General features: G+C 37.4%; 1 protein-coding gene across 1 annotated transcript; it reads left to right on the top strand.

The window, feature by feature from the left end:
- The first annotated feature begins 242 nt into the window (after positions 1-242).
- Positions 243-1,315, top strand: LOC126721886 (zinc transporter 1-like). Its single transcript, XM_050424960.1, has 3 exons — positions 243-854; positions 966-1,115; positions 1,310-1,315. Exons 1-3 carry the CDS (start codon positions 243-245, stop codon positions 1,313-1,315), a joined length of 768 nt encoding a protein of 255 aa, XP_050280917.1.
- Positions 1,316-17,051: the final 15,736 nt, after the last annotated feature.

Raw genomic sequence — 17,051 nt, 5'->3', positions numbered from 1 at the left:
GATATGGCCATCAAACACATGACGACAAGCCCCACGAATGACACAAAGCTAATCTACCTAAGAAGCCTTTTGAGCAAAGCCTTCGAATGCTTGATTTTCAATTGAGCCTTCCAATGAATTCAAACAACCAGCATTGCACCTTTTCCATTTTCTATATAAGAACCCAAAACATTTGATGATCTTTCCTCTCGTTCCTTAAGTTTTTCTAGTGTCTCTACCTTTCTCTTGTGCACCAATACATCATGTTCAACTTTCAACCCTGTTTTTTCAACATCTTAAAGATATTGTTTCTTCTAATTGTTTTTGTCCTCCCCACTATAGTTTCTGGAGATTGTACATGTGATGCTGAGGCCACAAAGAACAACAAAAATGATGCACTTATATATAAAGTAGTTTCAATAGCTATAATTCTTTTTGCTGGTGCTGTGGGAGTAACCATTCCATTGTTAGGCAAGAAAATCCGAACACTAAGGCCTGAAAATGACATCTTTTTCATTATCAAAGCCTTTGCAGCTGGTGTAATTCTAGCAACCGGGTTCATTCACATACTACTGGATGCATTTGCGAGTTTGACATCACCATGCCTTAATGAAAATCCATGGGGAAAATTCCCTTTTACCTGCTTCGTTGCCATGGTTTCTGCTATAGGAACATTAATGGTGGACTCATTCGCAACGGGGTTTTATAAGAGGCAATCTAAGCAGGTAAATAGAGTAGATGAAGAGATGCATGAAGAGCATGAGGGACATGTACATGTTCATACACGTGCCACACATGGTCATGCTCATGGCTCAGCCACACATCATGAGGATTTGAATCTGGCAGAGCTAATCCGTTTTTGGGTTATATCACAAGTAAGGTTAATTTCAGATTAATTGTTGGGTGATATTGGCTTATGGGGTATCTTATATTAGTTTGATTTTAGAATCAGATTTTAATGAACTTTGGTGGGTTTGTTTTCTTAGGTATTGGAGTTGGGAATTGTAGCTCATTCAGTGATAATTGGAATATCATTGGGTTCTTCTCAAAGCCCTCAGACAATAAAGCCTCTACTAGCAGCACTGTCTTTCCATCAGTTTTTTGAGGGTATGGGGCTTGGTGGCTGCATCGCTCAGGTATCAGATTTCTTTTTTCTTTTCTCTTTTTCTTTTTTTTTTTTTTAGTTAAAAAAAAAAGTGAGTAGAGGGTGACCAATGTGGCTTCTCTACTTGGACGTGACCATAATAACACCCTACCCGCTCCCAAGCAAGACCCTATACTCCCAGTCTGTGAGAAACTTACTTATTATTTTTTAGATTATTTGAAATAGGGATAGAATATAAGGATCACCAACACACAGCTAACTGTTGAGGCTCAAACCCAAGTCCTGAGACTTGTTGGCCCAGTATATTACCAACTAGGCCACCCGAATGTTGGTTCAGATTTCATTCTATAGCCATGACTTCCCGACCTCTCAAGTGGGGCTCTGTTAATTGACAAAATTGTGAACCATTTGCATTTGTTATAAGCAATATTCTGCATCTATGAATTCTATGCATAAGTTCAGTTATAGCACTGAAACTTAAAGTAAGCGCAGAGAGAAAGAGAGAGAGACTAATATCCTCGGAATAAGCACATCATTTCTTTAATAATTGTTAATGCTAATGAGTAATATAATCTAACACTACTATAGTTTTTGAAATGTCAATTAAAAATATAGCTAGCCGTACATCCAGTATGTCAACTTTCAAGCAATCAATTTAATTTTTTTTAACTGTATTTCACGTGCATCCCTTTTGCCTAGGCCAGGTAGTGTAATGGACTTGGTGAGACCACTTAAGCCAAAATCCATTCTGTTCATACGTGTCCATGTACTTTTGGGCTTTAGTTGACTAGGCCCAGACAGATCCGGGGTTGAAAAAAGCCTTCCAGCATTGAAATTCTGGTCTTCAAGTGAAATAATCTTCACGTGATCCCCACCTGCTGTATTATTAATCACAGCCGTTACCCCAGCTTCAGTAGAATCCGTGGTAATATGATCAACCTGCTGAAATTTAGGCCCGGTTTCCTTTAATGCAGATTTCGTATCCGTTGCGTGTGCATGGACATTAATTGCCGAGCTGTCAACGTGCGCAAGTTCAGCCCCTTTCCCTTGAATCATGGCATCATCTCTATCCATTACACTAGGGTTTTCATGGCTGAATACGTGCGCCTCCATCGTCCCCGCCGGCACTCCTTGCTCCGCCTGAACATCTCTCTTCTCTGCCTCACAGCCCGTTCCAGCCTTAGAGACAAAACTTGGACCTGTTTCTTTACTACCTGAAGCTCTTGGACGACCCCCCACTGCCCTTAGAAAGTCACCATACTGATATTCTATTCGACCTCCTTTTTTCTCTACAGCATAATGGGCAGCACAATGCTTCAGGTCATGGCCTAAGATTCCACAGTAGTGACAAAATATGGGCAATCGCTCATACTTAAAGAGACCCAAGCCTTCTCACCATCGGAACCAGCTATGTAACCACCCCTTCGAATAGGTTTTGAGATTGGTAAGGCCACTCGGACTCGCATAAACATGCTGAAATCATCCTTTTTTTTCTTCCATTCCACCTCCTCTACCTCCCCCAGACGACTCCCCACTTCCTTCGCCACTTGAGGGGAAACCATATCAAACGTTGCCCCCCATATTTGGACCCAAAGTGATGCAGCCTCCAGTCGAATATTTCCCACAGTCATGCCTTTATTCCACCGTTTCAATAATAGTAACTGATTATCAAACGTCCAGGGGCCTCCTCTCAAAATCCGATCCAAATCAAACTCAGATTGAAATTTGAACTGGAAGAGATTCAGCCCTACTTCAAGGATTTGCATTGATTCATTCAATCCCCATGCTCTCCTTATAGTATTCTTCGCGGCCAGTTTATTAAAAGACTTACATGTAAGGAATTTTCCAATCAAGCTCAGATGACAACTTTCTATGGCTTCCTTTCTTCCTTCATCAGAGATAGCAATAGTTTCTTCCTCTTCAGCCGTTAACTTCATCTTGTCAAGACTATCACACACCTCATCCTCCATTCTTTCTTAGTGCACTGAAAAAGTTACCCTTAGCACGCCGCCAAGGGAGGGAGTACTCGTACTAGTATGAGAGGGAGAGCTCCACAAGAGGGAGAGTTTATGGTTGATCGATCTTTCTCATTCTTGGACTGATGTTGTACATCTTAGAATAGGCTTGACTCATTCTTTTGTATATTATAGTAGTTGTGACTTTATTTCCACTGATGAGACAAGCTGTTGATATGTAATTATTTATTCAGACCTTTATTATTTTGTGGCCAGTGGTTATTGTAATTAATGCTTAGAGCTCTGACTTACTCTGAGAGTATATTCAATGGAATTATTATGATTCTTGATATTAGAACTTGATATAATTTTTGTGGATTGGATTATCAAAAAGGAAAGAAAGAAAAAAATCTACAGGTACTTTGAGATGTCTTTCTCATGCTTTGGACCCTTTGGGGTTTGGGGTGTGACACATAGTCCATTTGTATATTCCCCACATTCATCCCTTTTTTCCATCGCTAAAGCATGAGCAGTTGATTATCAAATGTCTGTGAACTACGTTTAAGTATTCGAGTCATATCAAACTCCGATTAGAATTTGAATTGAAATAGATTAAGACCAACCTCAAGAATTCACATCTTGTCTTCCAGGCCCCATGCTCTCCTTAATGTATTCTTTGCCGCCCTTTTGTTGAAAGATTTGCACGTAAGAAATTTTACAATGAGACTCAAGTTACAACTTTCAATAGCTTCCATCCTTCCTTCATCTGATATAGCAATAACTTCTTCTTCATCAGCCGTTAACTTCATATTTTCCAAACTATCAATCACATTCTCTACCATTGGAAATAACAAGAAAAACTAAACAACATAGTACCCTTAAAGCTGGCCTAAGGGAGGGAAAGGCTCGTTACGATATGAGAGGGAGAGCTCCCACAAGGGAAAGGCACTTTTCAACAAATTATTTGAGTAATTTTTAAGCTAATGTGAGTTGCCTTTAGTTTTTTTAACACCAAACTAATGAAGTATTAATTTGGTAGGTGCATAGAGTTAATGGAGTAAATTGGCCAATATAAAAGTTTAGGGGGTGTCATGGCCACTACATTAAAATTCAGCGGGTGTGTGAACATTTTTTCCTATATTAGATTACTGGTTTGTACTTTTACTTTGTAGCTTGTATCTTTTTAATGTTCTACAATTTTATATTATTTTTAAATTTGACGAAAATGGTTTACTATCTACTTCTTTAGTAGATAATGGATTAAGTAATTAAATTGTTTTATTCTTTTACGTTTTTCTTTCATATATTTATAGTACTGTATATTATTTTTATTGAAGTATTAAAGATTTAAAAAAAAAAAAAAAAAACCAAATTTACACTTAAGTTGTCTGTTATATTTGATTGAACTTAAACAATAGTTTACATATTTTAAAGTGAAAAAATTGGCGACGTAATTAGTTTAGAAAAATTCAATATTAAATTTTTTAAAGTGAGTAATTTAATGAAAAAACCATGATAAATTATAAATGGTTTTTAAGGGGCCTTCGTAAAAACTAGACTCCCTTGCATATTTAAAAAGGCGTTTTACACTTCTTTTAAAAACGCGTGTTTAGGGTGTATAGATGCCTAAACAAATGCACTCTTAATATTATTAAAGAATGTAAGACACAATTTTAAAATATAACAAAAAAAAAATTTAACTTAATGTTGAGCACTTTAACTTGGCCCCTCCTAGAAAAATTTCCTAGTTGTACCACAGATAATTAATATTACATATATAGAATTACTAATACAACTGAAATACTACTAAAATTATTTGTTCATTTTGTATTAGTAATTTTAAATGTGTAATATTAGCAAGAAAACGTATAAACCTCAAATTATGATGAATAAAAAATTATGAAACTAAATCAAAAGAAAAAAGCCTCATCAAATGTATTCAACGACAATTTTTTTATTATTATTATTAATTGAGCTAATTAAAACCCATATAAAAATCACCTATTTAAGTATATATGTCTTTAAAAAAAAAATTATTTATGCTTTCAAGAAATATATATATATAAATATATAAATATTTCATAGATTCCTTCATTCACTTACATAGCCAAAAAGAAGTTTTTATTGTCTTATATTATTATAATTTAAATTGATTTTAATTTTTTTATTTAAAATCTAATATACATACATACAAATTACGTATGACAATAATAACATCTAAAAATACAAATTCTAGAAAATTTTAATAGATAAAAAATAAAAACTATAATAGATTTGAAAATGTTGATGTTTAATATAAATAAGTAAAAGATGAAACAAAAAATATTAGTTTTGATAATTTTATAGTTGTATGGACACAGTTTATAGCCCAAGCCCAAGATGTATAGGATCTTGGTCCAATGAGTTCAGTACAATAAATTTGTAGAGAGTGGGTTAAAAAATTAGGCTCTAATGAGTTGGACAACGGCTAGTACTAAATAAAATGACAATTGTAAGGTTGAATTTAATCAACCATGTGTTAGCTTTATTCCGTGACAAATTTGCTTGTAATACAGCACTTGGAAACCCTGTATTTAGGTGGGAATCAAGTAAGGGTAGTGTGTGAGAGAGTGTGAAGAAATGCTCAAGACTGTGCAGTGAAGCAAGGACTCGCGGCTAGACTCGCGGGAGGCTCGTGACTTGCAAGTCACCAAAAGTTGCACACGCGCAAAGCATGCAGGGGAGCTAAACAGTCATACCAACTGGAGCACTACAGGACAAAAATCCAGACTGGCCATTTAGTTAACTCGCGGCTTGAACTTGCGACTCAGTCAAGTCGCAAGGTCAAGTCGCTAGCCAACCCTGTTTTGGAAAAACTGACTCTTTGCATTTCATTCTCACACTAGTATAAATACCCCTCATTCCCACAAAATATGTGTGGCTATTCAGAAAGAAAAACCCTAAGAGAGGTTTCTTCAAAACACCCACCCAATTAGAGAGAGCTACTCATTCTTAGAGAGAAATTTTTGTAGTCTCTTCTCATTCCCTCTCTCATTGTCATACCTATTGAGAGGAGATTTCTATCCAAACACTACCCACACCCATTTAGAGTGTTGAGTGTTTTTGGAGCTTTGGGAAGCATTGGAAGATGCCAAGGATGGCGGATGCTATGGATTATAGCGGAATCCGGTAAGCTAGTAAAGAAAAAGGTTCGGCGCAACCTCATTGGAGTAAGAAGCTTGGAGGGCTTAGGTACATCGGGTAGATTAGGCTTGGAGGGTCTATTGCTGTTCATGTATCCCAACTACATTTTCTAGTGGATTATTGACCGCTTGGAGGGTGACGGAGAGGTTTTACGCCGAGGGTTTCGGTTTCCTCTTCGATAACACATTGTGTGTTGTCCTTGTGTTTGCATCTCTCTTCCCTTAATCTTTGCCTTTTATTTTCTGCTGTAGATGTGATTTTAATTGGCTTAGATTGTTTACCAATTCTGTTTATAGCTTGTGTTCATTTTCCGCACACTTGTTGTTTGTCATAAAGCTTGAATTGGTTGTTTTGTAATTGAGCTTGAATTGGTTGTTTTGTAATTGGGGGTCTAAACGTTCAAGGATGTTTTTACACTATTTGAACTTTCAATTGGTATCAGAGAGGGTACACTTGTTTTGGTTTTATTACCTAAGTGTGATCCTTGACCCCTTGTGTGTTTTGCCATGGATAATTCTTTGTATGCTTCTATGGGTATTGTTGATTGTAATATGTCATGTGTTTGTAAAAATGCCTCTATGAGTGTTAATCCTCATAATTGTGATGACATGTTACTTGAATCTATGGGTGTTGTTGACAAACTCTTGAAGAAAGGAGCTAAGAAGTTTCAAAAGAATTTAAGCAAGTTAGTTTGTGAAAAGGATGATTTGATTGCTAAACTCAATGAATCCAACAAATTGGTTGAGAAATATAAGAATCTTGCTGAAATTTCTCTTGAAAAGCTGAAAGAGTTTGAATGTTTAAATAAGGACTTGGATGCTAAACTTATTTTGTCTAACAAACTTGTTGATGATCTTAAATCTGAAAATGAATCTCTTAAGATGCATGCCAAGTGTTTGATTGCTGAACTTGTTGCTAAAATGGAAGAAAATATATGTTGCAATCATGTTGTGGTACCCGATTTTGTGCCTATTGTGTGTTTTACCTCAAAGGACAAATCGGTGTACATTCCTCCACACAAAAGAAATCAAAAAGTGGAGAGAAAGGCCCTTAAGCCTAAGCCTCTGTTTAGGTCCCAATCTAGGGATTTGAGTGGATTTAAGTTTGTTCCTACTTGCCACCATTGCAGTGTGATCGGTCACATAAGACCCAAATGCCCCAAGTTAAAAAGAGAACAAACCTTTGTTGTTAGATCCCTTCCCAAAAAAGCCTAATGGACCTAAATACATTGTTTGTCACCATTGTAGTGCCTTTGGTCATCTAAGACCTCAATGCTCTAAGTTTCATGCTTTTAAAATAATCAAAAGAAAAGAAAAACTTGAACTTTTTGGAAGTTGTGCTAAAAAGAGTAAACTGGTTTTGAGTGAAAATAACATGTTGTTAAAGAAAATGTTTAATGCTCTTAACTCCTTGACTATGTGCATCTCCAGTTCTCATTTTTTCAACCCTCGTCTTACTTCTCTTGAGACACTCATTCCAAACAATCGTTCCGTTTGGATAAGGAAGGGTTCCTATGGTTGAGCTTTTGCTCTTTTGGTCCTTGATCTAATTCTTTCGATCTTTATAGGACCACTACAAGAAATCTGGGTTTAGGCGGCGTTTTTTTTAGCGACGTTTTTAAATTCGCCACTATAAGTAGTAAATTGTGACGTTTTTAAAAAACGCCGCTAAAGAGTAATCCTTTCGCGACGTTTTTCTTAAAACGTCGTTGTAACCCAAAACAATAGCAGCGTTTCTTAAAACGCCGCAAAAAGTACTGTTTTAGCGGCGTATTTTTTGTTTATAGTGACGTTTTCTAAAAACGTCGCTATAGTTTTTAAAGAACTCCCACCATATTTTCAAAAAAAATTTGGGGAAACAAATAGCGACGTTTTCTATAAACATATAGCAACGTTTTAAAAAACGTCGCTATATGTTTCTCCAAAATTTTTATCCTCTTCCCGTTCAAAATTTCACTGAGTGGGAAAGTTCCCACCGTTTCTTCTTTTTGTTTTGGATAAACATATAGCGACGTTTTGGATAAAGATATAGCGACGTTTTGAAAACGTCGCTATATGTTTCCCTTTCAAAATTTCACTAAGTGGGAAAGTTCCCCCCATTTTGTCCTTTTTTTTTTTTTTTGGTCTCCTTTCCTTACACGTTTTTTCAGTCCTTTTTCTTTCTTATCACTCTTTTTCTTTCTCAAACAAACTTCCCTTCCCACTTCCATATTCTCCCCCCTCCCACCCTTATCACTTCTTCACACTTAGCTATTGCCAGCCATTGCCGCCGCCGCCGTTGTCACCGCCAACCCATTCATGTACGAGTTCTTCCCTCTCTAGCCACCACCTACTGCCACTACCATTCTTTTTTCCCTCTTTTTTGGTGTTCAAGTTTCTTTAAAGTGTAAGTCTTTGTGTTTTGGCTTATGGGTTTGCTTTGATTTGATTTTTCTTTAATGGGTCATGGAGTCTTTGTATTTTGGCTTATGAATTTTCTTTGATTTAGTTTTTCTTTAATAGTTCATGGAACTTTTGTGCTAATTTTTTTTGTTTGCTTGTTTTGGTTGGAGTTTGGTACAGAAAGCTCTTATTCAAATTTGGATTTTTGAGCAAAAAGTCCTAAGCATCAAAGGCTAAATCATTGTAAGTTTATGTACAAGTTTGTAAATCTTGGTTTTTTTTTTTTTTCCTACAATTTTTCTGTAGTATGTAGATTTTTTTTGTTATTAGTTTTGTGGTTTAGCTAGCTTAAAATTAATTTTTTTAAAAAGCTCACTACCCACTAATGTGTAAATAATCTCAACTAAATGCTCTTTATATGTATGTATATATATATATATATATATATTTATTTATATATTTGTTGTTACTAAATTTTCAAGCGCCATGATTCATTAACATTGGACATTTGATATTGTGGAATAATGATGATAGGTCTATTTGATCTATTACAAGATTATTGCAAGCATATGTTAGTTATTGTTGAATTTTTAGTAGTTTTATATAGCATTTTTAATATTTAAAAAATAATAATAATGAGTAGGTTTTGCGACGTTTTAAAAACGTCACTAAAAAGCAAAAGGAAAATGCTTTTGTGACGTTTCTGAAACGTCGCTATTGGTGTGATTATTTGCGGCGTTTTATAAACGTCGCTAAATGTATTTTCTTATATTATGTATGAAAATGTTATATTATTTAGTGACGTTTTATAAAACATCACTAAAAGTTTCTGAACGCCAATAAAAGTACCATATAGTGACGTTTTTCAAAACGTCGCAATAGACCTATAGCGACTGCTCTATTGCGATGTTTTCGAACGTCACAAAAAAAAACGTCGCTGTAGGCCATTTGTGTCTATAGTGACGTTTTTTGGGTTTTTAGTGACGTTTTACAAACGTCGCCTAAACCCAGATTTCTTGTAGTGGACCCTTTATGCATTAAATGTTATATCTTCATGCATTTTGTGCATCTTGCATTTATTTGTATGCATTGTTTTGTTTTTTATTTTACTTTTATATTTCTGATTTGTGTGAGTAAAAAATCCAAAACCACATAAAAAGTGAAAAATTCAAAAAGTTTGATCGTATATGTTTAAGCACATATCATATGTGAATTTGGCCTTGTACTTTTGTACAAATGGCTTTGTGCATTTATGAGCTTAGCATGTTGTTTATGCACTTATTTCTTTGTGGGAAAAATCTTGACATCTTTGTGTAATTGTTGTAAATCGATCTTCAAGTTTGTCATGAATGATTAGTCAATAGTTATGTTGGTTTTGATACATGCGTAGACTTGTGCTTATATCTCTTCCCACTCTTTTATTTTTATTACTTAAAGAGCTCAATAAATGTAAATCTCAAAATGAAAAGAGATAATGAGCTGCAAAAGTCGTTGCACATACTAGTATTCGACTAGGAAAAAGGGAAAGCGACTTGGAAAAAGGGAAAGCGACTTATATGAATATGTATGATGCCCAAAAAGCCAAAGGCTTGTTCATCAAATTGAAATATCACAAATTTCAGGCATCGATCTCAAAATGAGATATTTTGATTCAAAATTATCAAATGTTATGAATTGTAAAGAAGCCAAATGAAAAGCTTCATCATATGTAATCATTTTCTTGTGGGAGGTCATATATGTTCTTTTCTATAATTAAGATAGACCACTTGACTTAGTACTAGTTGTGTATGACTTGATTGAATTGATCATTGAAGCTTCACTCTAGACTAAGGACTATTCCACATTTGATACACACACATAACACACATGCCTAATGTTCAATGAATGTCTTATTCATTTGTTAGATTGTACTTGTCTAAATGTCATGTCTGTGTGCTCAATCATATATGGTTCAATCCAAAAAGATTTTTGATCATTTTATATGTTTTTGGAAGTGATTTTTATCACTCTTTGTGTTCATGTTTAGTATTTACTTTGTTTTTCATTATTTAAACATATTTTGTATTGAAAAAACAGGTGTCAGAGTTTTTCGCGGCTCAACTGGTGACTCACCAGTCGCGAAACCCCAGTCGCAAGTTCATCCAGAAGCTTTTGGCGACTCACTCGCGGCTTGCTCGCGACTCACTCACGACTTGCGAAAATTTTCGCGACTGAACCTCGCAACTCGCCCAGTCGCGAAACGCCCAGAAATAGCTTTTTAAAGGGCTTTTTGTGGGAAACCTGTTTTAAACCTCTCTCATCCTCTCTTAAACCCCTCTTTCACTATTTTTACATCTAAACCCAATCAATTTGAATGATTTTTCATTCCATTAACATCTCTAAGGAAATTATAAACTATTTTCATTGATTTTGATCCTTAGATTATGTTTTAGAGAGTTTTGTGCTCTTGGTTGGGATTTTTATCATAAGGGTTGAGAAAACTTAATTTTTGTCAAATTTCTTCATGGGATTGGTTTCTTTTGTTGATTTACATTGGATGTTGGCCCCTTGTGGCAAAAAGAACATGTATTTAAGGGTGGATTTCATAATGTTCATGCATTGTTTCACATTATTGTTCATAGTGTGCATGCTAGGTGTTTGATAAAATGCCTCTTAGACATTTTCTCGCTTGTTTGGACTCCGATGAGTACCAAACTTTGGGGTTTCTTATGTTTCCTCATTAGGAACATGTTTGGTTCATTGGTTGCGTATTTAACACACCTTGCCCCACATGTGCATTTTTCATGCATTGGTCATACATTGCACTTAGCCACCTCTTGCACACACATTTGCTACCCTTGTCATGCATTGGTCTAGACCTTGCTTCTTCATCCTAGCATGTCATGTCTACCTTATACTCTGTAGCATTCTACATTATCTTAGGTTTGAGCTTCATTTTCTCATTCATCTCGCACCCCTCATGCATCATTAGCATTGTTTGTACCTTCATCTTTTACCCTCGTTTCTTCTTGACCCTTTGTCTATTCCTGACAAAAAGGGGGAGAGTATACTTTAGAAAGTATACCGGAGTGTTTTGTCATTTCTATATGACTCTTGTGCACATCCTTAGGGGGAGAAATTCTATTTCTTATGCACATTTGTAGAGGGAGAGTTATTCCTTAGGGGAGATGCATATACCAAGGGGGAGAAGACATTGTGCTAATTAGAAAACTTTGTTCTGTTTTTTTTTTCTTGTTGGCTTTATGGTGCTTTGAGTTATGCTTTATTGTTCTCATCGCTTCATGTTTGTTTTGGACATGCATATATCCCTATGCTATTGTGCTCCATTGAATGCATGTTCGGATGATCATTTGCTTTGCTATGTGACCATTGTAGTCATTTCTATATGACTGTTTTCGTGTATGATCAAGTTGCTCACATGTTTCACATCATGTTTACTTGATCGCTTTTTACTTGTTACATTATACTTGTCCTTGTATTACTTGCTTTACCTTGAGGGTTTAATGTGTTTTGTGCAAGTGTTTCAGGTTACAAGTATATATGTTCCAAGTGCATCACAGCTTTTCATCATTCTGAAGGGGAGAAATTTTAAGCACTTTTAGCTTATATTGTTTAAGTTTATATTCAGTATTTTGTGTTTGTACCCATGTTGCTTTTGTAAGCTTTTAGGGTTTATATTTTTTTCTTGTAGGCTTTATGATTTGTATCATGCTTTATGCAGCCTCTATGATTTTGTTAAATCAGTACTTCTATCCAAATGTCATGCATTTTCTGGTTAAGTACTGTCACTCTTGTGCCCTTGTAGGATTGTTCCTAGATGCATATACTTAGTGTATTATGCATTGGTTGAGTGTTGGGCATACAAGTAACTTGTATTGTTCTTGTTAGCTTGTATGTTCAAGTGTTCATTCCAAGTGTGAATGAGTATTCTGATCACTACCTTGTAGTGATTACTTGTTTGATCAAGCCATGATTTGTTTCTGAACTTCATCTTTGCTTGATCACTTTATGCCTGTTTCATATGCATTTCATGTTTTCTACATACAATGATCATGGTGTATTGTTGTGTTTCAGAAGTTTCATGTTCATATGATTCAAGTGCCTCACAGCTTCTAGATTTAGGTGTGAGTGAGTTTTGTCATTGTTCTCAAACTCACGTTTAAGTCTAAAGTCTGTTTTAGGGTGTTTTGTCACAGAATAGCCAAAGGGGGAGATTGTAAGGTTGAATTTAATCAACCATGTGTTGGCTTTATTCTGTGACAAATTTGCTTGTAATACAGCACTTAGAAACCCTGTATTTAGGTGGGAATCATGTAAGGGTAGTGTGTGAGAGAGTGTGAAGAAATGCTCAAGACTGTGCAGTGAAGCAGGGACTCGCGGCTAGACTTGCGGGAGGCTCGCGGCTTGCAAGTAGCCAAAATTTGTACACGCGCAAAGCATGCAAGGGAGCTAAACAGTCATGCCAGCTGGAGCACTACAGGAGAAAAATCCAGACTGGCCATTCAGTTAACTTGCGGCTTGAACTCGCGACTCAGTCAAGTTGCGAGGTCAAGTCGCCAGCCAACCCTGTTTTGGAAAAACTGACTCTTTACATTCCATTCTCACACTAGTATAAATACCCCTCATTCCCACAAAATATGTGTGGCTATTCAGAAAGAAAAACCCTAAAAGAGATTTCTTCAAAACACCCACCCAATTAGAGAGAGCTACTCATTCTTAAAGAGAAATCTTTGTAGTCTCTTCTCATTCCCTCTCTCATTGTCATACCTATTGAGAGGACATTTCTATCCAAACAATACCCACACCCATTTAGAGTGTTGAGTGTTTTTTGAGTTTTGGGAAGCATTGGAAGATGCCAAGGATGGCGGATGCTATGGATTATAGCGGAATCCGGTAAGCTAGAAAAGAAAAAGGTTCGGCGCAACCTCGTTTTAGCAAGAAGCTTGGAATGCTTAGGTACATCGAGTAGATTAGGCTTGGAGGGTCTATTACTGTTTATATATCCCAACTACATTTTCTAGTGAATTATTGACCGCTTGGAGGGCGGTGGAGAGGTTTTACGCCAAGGACTTCGATTTCCTCTTCGATAACACATCGTGTATTGTCCTTGTGTTTGCGTCTCTCTTCCCTTAATCTTTGCCTTTTATTTTCTGCTGTAGATGTGATTTTAATTTGCTTAGATTGTTTACCAATTCTGTTTATAACTTGTGTTCATTTTCCGCACACTTGTTGTTTGTCATAAAGCTTGAATTGGTTGTTTTGTAATTGGGAGTCTAAACGTTCAAGGGTGTTTTTACACTATTTGAACTTTCAACAATCAAATACAAATAAGAGGTTCTGATATCAACGGACTTTTAGTTCGAGGAGGTCACACTTTTATTACTTGATCACAATTGTATACAAGGACAATTTAGATTGCTACAGTGTTCTCTCTCTTCTTTTTCAATCCTTTTTCTCATGGAGGGTCTCTCACATTATATTGCTCCCTTTGGACTATCTTGATTCTACACTTGTTGATCATCTGAACTTTTACTTGAGTACCTGTCCCATTGGACACCCTCTTTGGCTTTCTATGAGTTGCGGTAGCAAAGGTAGCACTGTTTAAAGGTCTTCTCCACATAAATACGGCCAGAAAAGTAGCTACAATGCATTTAATATGGTGGTAACAACTTTCCCTTAGATATTTTTTGGTTTCATTCCTTCTCGTATGTTCATGATGCACGTTCCTATCATTGGAGCTTCTTGGAGGGTCACTCTAATTGCTAGAAGACATATCTGAGTTGTCTTCATCATATTCGAGAAGGAGGTCCATCTCGGACCGCCTTCCATTCGTTCCTTACTCATGAGACTTTAAATTGGAACTCCTAATAACTATTTGTTCCTCCTCGGACCATTCAACATCCTCGGACAAAGCCCAAGGCCCAATATATGATTCTGGCCCCTTATCTCTACAATAGCCTCTCAAAACTCCGATTTTTCCCTCTCATCCAAGGAGAAAAGTGGGGTTTTGATTTTTAAGAGATAAGACCAACTGATTCCTTGATTCACCTGTGCGGGAGTGCAGTTTTACGCACCTTATAATTGCTACTAATGCTTCGTAGCCCACGAGGCGTCATTAATTGTTCTAGACAGCGTTATGTTCCCCGCATCCAACGATGAGGTGCCAATCCAATGGCTGATATTTTTCTTAGAATTTTGAGCGGGAGTATTCCCACTCATTTCCTCCCTCTATATAAAGCCTTGAGGGAACTCCTTTTCTTCTTTACTTCACAGATCTTCAAGTACTCCAGAGAATCCCAGCACTTCAACTCAAAAAACACTCTAAATTCCTAAGCGTCCATAATTCTTTCCTTAAGAAATTTTCGAAAGATCATTTCTAAAGGATCAGGATTAACACACTTACTTTTGTAAGTTTCTGTCTCTTTAAATTTTTCTTCTTCTTCTCGGCCAACTCCTCGGCCTTCTTTCTTTCCAAAAAATTTCTTTCGCATCTTCTTAGTTTGTTTAAATGGGTAGGTTTAAACATCAAGTTGACTCTCCGGCTAGCATGGAGGGTTTTAGGACCAAGTACCATATCCCATAGGGGGTGGTTTTAGAATATTGTCCGCCGGACCGAATACTTATAGACAAAAGAGTGGGTGAAGTCGTCATTCCCATGATTGCTTTCATAAAGGGAGGAATGATGCTTCCCATGGGTAGTATAACCAGGGATTACCTAATTAACCATAGACTAACTCCCCATCAGTGCGCCCCTAACCTATTTAGGGTCTTGGGTTGTGTAGATGCTCTCAACGAGTAGATGGGCTTGGGGCTCATATGGCATGATGTGGTTCACATGTATGAGTGCCACAAGTTCGCCGACGCGGGATACTTTCTCAAGTCCCAGTCCGAGGTCGTCAGACTGATATCTTGCCTCCTTAAATCTAATAAGGGCATGAAGGATGACTACCTGATTGTCTTTGGGGAGTGGAACAACGGTCTTCATTGCCCAACTTGGGTGGGAGAGACAGGTGGGGTACTTTAGGATTAGTCCTTTTGGCAGGGGATTTTAACATTCTTAATTTTTTTTAGCAAAATTTCTCTTTTTTGAACTCCGCCTTAACATCTCTTCTTCTCGGATAATAGTCTTAATTAATCTAACCGTAATTTTCTCCTAGGATTCTTTTTACACATAAAAACCACGTTGCCCTAAGACTTAGTTTTGTCAACGTATCGGGTCTCAACAAGTTGCTGAGGTTTTTAGGTATTTATAAGCAAAGATGAACAGTTAAAAGCTACTCATTTGATCTTAGATTACGAGCCTTTGTCTCGCCAATTCCAAGACGCGGGGCAGGCAATAATGGTTGGTGACTCCAGGCTGAACCGCATAGATGTCTCTAAGCCCAAATTTTTGGCTCGAAGAGATCTCACACCCGTTGAGTTGCCCATTTAACGCGCCCCTCAAGAAGTAGCTACTCCGAGAGAGAGGATAGCCTCCACACATTTATCTCTCTAGGTCGAGATCGACCAATTTCACCTTAAGGAGGAAGGCGAAGTACCAGAAAGGCCGGTAGAGCTCTCGGACTCTGAGGCCAATTTGGATAGGTTTTCTGCTGTTCATTCTCCGAGGTTGGTAATTGCTCAGGTCAACTCTAACTCAGAGGTCAAAGAAGAAGGCATGGATTTGAAGCCAAGGACCGACTTAAAGGGGCTGCTGGCAAACAAGAACAAAGGGTTAATTTCAAAAGAAGTTCCTAAGACCCAAGTTCCTCCTAGTCTTTCTCTTCCTCCATCTCTGCCCCCTATTGACCTTGAATTGAAGGCCATCTCAAACTTAAGAAAGAAAAGGCCAGTTGAGGACCTGGAGGAAGGCAAGGTGGCGCCTCAAAAGGGGGCCAAACAACAAAAGAAGGCTAAGGATCCCAAAGACAAAAGGGCCAAATCAGAGGAAAGCCAGGATGAAGCTGAAGTACACCGAGGGCAGTGCTCCTAGAGGTGGAAGGTGCTCCCATTTCTTGAGATGCCACGATTTAGGAGTCCTAAAGGGGGTACGCCACCGTCCTCGTTGAGGCCCTAGAGTAACCTCTTCTTCTCCCTAGGGACATGAAAGACCTCAAGCGTACTAGGCAACCTTACCTCTTTATGTCATTGAAGAGGGACCTCGCCATGGTAAGTCAGTCAATACTCTTCTGAGTTTAATACAAGGATTCATATTCATTCATATGCATATGTTTGATCACTCTGCTATTATCATGTAGCTCACTCAACAAGTTAATGTGGCCGAGGAGTGGGTCAGGAACACTCATGATGAGGTTAAAGTTGAGGCCCACTCCCGTTTTGAAGTTGAGAAGGCTCTCGGAGCCCTTAAAGAAGGGCATGCCTAGTTGCCCGAGAAGTTAAAGGAGGCGGAAAAGGCTCGCCTAGGCCTAAAAACCACAGAGAGGCAGTTCGAGGATCAGCGCCAGGAAT

Source organism: Quercus robur, chromosome 4, assembly GCF_932294415.1.
Source record: "Quercus robur chromosome 4, dhQueRobu3.1, whole genome shotgun sequence".
NCBI classification, from domain to species: domain Eukaryota; kingdom Viridiplantae; phylum Streptophyta; class Magnoliopsida; order Fagales; family Fagaceae; genus Quercus; species Quercus robur.
Note: the sequence above shows the minus strand (reverse complement) of the source record. Positions and strands in the feature narration are given on the sequence as shown.